The sequence below is a fragment of the Ostrea edulis genome, chromosome 9 (assembly GCF_947568905.1).
Source record: "Ostrea edulis chromosome 9, xbOstEdul1.1, whole genome shotgun sequence".
In the NCBI taxonomy this organism is placed as follows: domain Eukaryota; kingdom Metazoa; phylum Mollusca; class Bivalvia; order Ostreida; family Ostreidae; genus Ostrea; species Ostrea edulis.
In genome coordinates, this window is record NC_079172.1 from 72,626,217 (window position 1) to 72,630,799 (window position 4,583).

At 31.7% G+C, this 4,583-nt stretch overlaps 1 protein-coding gene across 1 annotated transcript in view; it reads left to right on the top strand.

Annotated features, from left to right (window-relative positions):
- Positions 1 to 4,332: 4,332 nt before the first annotated feature.
- Positions 4,333 to 4,583, top strand: part of LOC125658516 (perlucin-like) — a 15,900-nt gene continuing 15,649 nt past the window's right edge. The window contains exon 1 of the mRNA XM_056150865.1: positions 4,333 to 4,342. Within this exon, the coding sequence (XP_056006840.1) occupies positions 4,333 to 4,342 (10 nt within the window). The remainder of the gene's footprint in view (positions 4,343 to 4,583) is intronic.

Below are 4,583 nucleotides of genomic sequence, written 5' to 3' on the forward strand. Positions count from 1 at the left end.
AGTGACGTCACAGTATACGCGGCCTAAGAAATCGCTATCCCATAATGCCTAAGTGGAAGAGTTTGGTTTGTGAGCAAACGAACTCTGGTGGAAGTTTGATCTCCCTCTCAGACATCATATCTCCCTATCATATTTACCCCTTGGGCAGCCTCGTGCATTTTCCATAAATTTAACGTCAAGGTAGACGAAGTGTATTGTGACGTCACAATAAGTCCGAGTTATTCTACTTTCATAGTTCATAAGGCACAAAATATGCGGGTCTCTGATACACAGTTGAATCGCATGGTTTTGGTTGATACAAAAACAAGAAAGTAAATCAGCACTCAAGGAGAATGGAAATACAAAAACTGGTTATCATATCACTGTATTTCGTTGTTTGTACCTTCTAACGTAATACGTTGACGGCGCGGTGTGACCGTTAGGACGATCCCAGCTACATACAATGTAGATGAGCGGACTCCAATTTCAAACTTACTTTTGTAGTCTTGCTTTGTTTCGGTATAATAAACAATTTATTGCATGATAGTGAGGGAGATATGAAGATTTATTCACCCAAGAAAAATCATATTCCCCTCGGGCGTTGCCCTCGGGGAATATGATTTTTCTTGGGTGAATAAATCTTCATATCTCCCTCACTATCATGCAATAAATGTATATTATGACATTTTCCCAACGATACAACTGTAATTAGTCCTGAACGTCGTGACGTACGTTTTCATTGTTACGTCATAAAGTGTGAAGTGCAACGACGTACATCAAGAGTTATCTCCCTGTTGTTGCAAACCATTTATGAATTTTTATCTTTGATATTATAAAAGTCTACTATTTGTTTATATAGTATGCGCTATGGTAATTTCTATTTTATGTTGTGACCTTGAAATCGCCCCTAATGGGCATAATCATTTAGAATACATGGAGAAAGTCAGTTGTTTGTTAACAACAACATGGCTCAGGTAAAAGATGTTGATCGGTTGCTCAGTGATATTTTGTGTGAAACCATGAAAGGAAACATGTATGTTATATCCGCGAATCTTGCTAGGGAAAGGATTTATTTTGATGCTGTTAAAATCGATCATTGTTTGGGAATAGTATCCACAAATGTGAAGAAAAAAAGAAGAAGCAAAAACGCGACTGATATGATCACGCAAAATTAAAGAAAGGTCTTCTCTAGTATATCTCAAAATATTCTTAGTTTTGTCTAACGAACATCTGCATAACGGCATGGATTTTGTCGACATAAAAACAGATTTGTTAATTTCATTGACTTTACATTAATTTTGCCCTAGATCCGCCACTGACCGGGCTTTATATTGTTGCGAAGGTTACAGTCGCCTGTCCAACGACAATCCCCCCCACCCCACCCCCACCCCCAAAATAACCATCTTAAGGTAACTCCATACTCGCAGTTTTATCTGATACAAGTTTAAAGGGTGGATTTATTTCCATTTATTAGAGTTAAAACTAAGAAATTATCAAATAAAATACATAGGTCATCACACTGTTTAAGATGCGAGACATGCATATACAGAATCATATATCACCGTCAGAAAATTGCAATTTTCCTTAAACAGCGTTATCAAAATGTCAAAACAACTGGTTATGACGATATAATAGCATTCATAACAATTTCATGAAACTGTTTCTTCACAAAAAAAATACAAAATGTCTGTAAGAAATAAAGGAAATATAGTGCGTAATAGACTTCATAAAGAAATCAATAAAAACAGAGTTATTGTCCTTGGATTCAATATTTTGAAACGTATCATTGGTTATTCATCTATAACTTCGACTTTTGAAATAGTTTATTTTTAACAAGATTTTTTTTTTTACAATAACCATCGAAAAAGACTCCAGCAAAATTGATGTTCTTATCATGCACAAATCTAAATAAATCATTGATTTTGCAAAATCTGATGACATCACAGGAGGGTGGAATTACTTTAATCGATTTCGATATTTAATTTATAAGGTATGTAATAGTATGGATTGTATAGGTATATAAACAACACAACACCAATGGTAGGGTTCTATCAGAGTTTGTATTCTTTTCTAATTAACTCTGAAATATATAACAAGAATATCACAATATATTTCTGTCATGTAATATATATCATGAATTAAAACATATAGTATAAAAATATCAACAAAGAAAACTCATTTGCTCAGCACAGTTTACAACCAAGAGTTATTCCCCTTAATAGTGCTTATAAAGATATATTTGACTATTGATTACTATATGGTATAAATAATAAATAGATTTATCTTACTTGACTATTGCACTTAAGTAATCATAGATTAAATAATCAACTTGATAAGAATATTCAAAACTTATCATAATGCAAAGAATATACAAAAAAATGCAATGTCATACCTATGTGTGACACAGAGCCAAATTTCTAGTCAGGTCCAGAATATTCTATATGCTGGTAATAAATCTATATAGAAATAATGAAATATCAAATACTTGTGTGAAACTAATGTTACATTACTTATTCACACAAGGAAATCATAAAAAGTAAAAATAGCTGAATATTACTCGAACACTGACATTCACACATAACATATTTAAACTACTACATTTGATTCAATCATGATTTTTAGTTTTAATAAACATTCATACTGATATACATTTTACTCTTTAGTTGTAATTGATAACTTAAAGATAATGTAGAAATGCATATGCTCACTCTTACTCAATTACCATCATAGAAAATGCATAAAATCTAACTATTCAGCAAATCTATTAATTCAAAGTAAGCACATGTACTTTAAATTATATATGATCATAAAAACTCAAAAGAAAGTCATATTTACTTACAGTCAAATTGTACTAGGAAAATCTTCTGGAAAACACTTCTATATTCTTAGAAGACAATTCAAAATGTGAACAATAGTAAAGAGAGGGAACTTAGACAACCAATGAAATTGGAGAGTTCTATATTCTATAAATATTTACATGGTGCTATTACTGACCATTATGATCTCATAATCTATAAATAACTTTAGAGATATTTGCATGTACTATTAAGTTGTACATAAATAAATTAAAAGTAAAGACAACTTTTGTCATGTACTAATCTTCATAATCTAAATAATGAAATAATATATTTACTTTAGAAAAATATCACCCTGTCACAGGTATTTATTCATCATATTTGTTTTTGTGACTAAGATCGTATTATTTGATATCATTTTGTAACCGTCATGTATTTAAATTAAAACACACTGGTGGTTCGGGTTCTAAAGTTCTTTATTGTTATATCCTAATTCTGGAGGATGATCGTAAACTCGGAAGAATAGAAACTATAGTAAAACTTAGTTTCTTTGATATGACAATACGTGAATAATAAGTCACTCAGTCCGAGTATGGAGTGTTGCTGGGTTAGTTTCTGGAACTGGCGCGAATCTTGCTTATATAGCACCAAACCAGTAAAACAACTCACAAGATACTCACAACTACACACAAACCATACTGACCCTTCACACTCCCCTCTCTACCAATCAGCGTTCATCCCGATGGATATGAATGAAATGAAACGATTTACGATGAAATGAGTAACGTAATGAAATTATTAGTATGTTAAATATGAATTATTTCATCCTGTGACAATTTGATAAATCTCTAATTTCACCTTCATCGACCGTCACCTTGATCCATACCTCTTGACAGTAAAAATGTTTAAATAAGTCAGGAGGAATGTGATACTACAATGCTTGACAAATAAATGCAAATATCCTTTTTGGGCTGGAATTGTATTTTGTTCATGAAATGCTCAATGCACCCTTCAAAAGTTGTGCAATAATAAAACAAAATGACAAACCGTATACATGAAATAATTCTTTTTAATCTGTTACCATGCTTCGCAGTGGGTAGTATTTTTATTTGCTTTCATAAATGTTCGAGATCCAAATATTACATAATTTACGTTTAAAGTGAAATTTTTCTAACGAAAACCTTGCAAAACTCCTCAATATGCATTTTTTAGTTGCCAAGACAATCAATTTAAATTTTATTCAAGATATAAATTTTAAAAAGGGGTATTGTACATCAGATGATACTATTTGGGAAAGAAATTTTATTTCAAAGCGCAAAATATTGCTATTTCTTTGCTTTAAAATAAAATTTCTTTACCAAATAGTATCATCTGATGTACAATACTCCCTTTTATAATTCTGCTAGCGTTGCATTGTGTAGTTTTTATACCACTAGTATTCCCATTTGTACAAAGATCTAGAAAATGTAAAACATGACAAAATTAAGTCCATCGAGTCAAAAAACAACACAGGCAACTTTTTAAAGATAAATTCCTACTGAACATACTGATATGCAACATGGCTACATGTTAGAATGTCGCAAACCTTACCTTAATATACTAATAGACCCCTTGCCCCATGAAAACTAGAGTGTAGAACACCTTATTTGACAATAACATCGACAGTTTGCCGCTTTTGTTCACTTTTGTATTTTACGTACTGAGTATATGTACTGTACATTATGTAAGATAAATGAGAAAAAGGCATATATGATAGAAATCGAAGTCAAAGGAATGGATTAAAAGTGCATATCAAAAACATCGATCCCA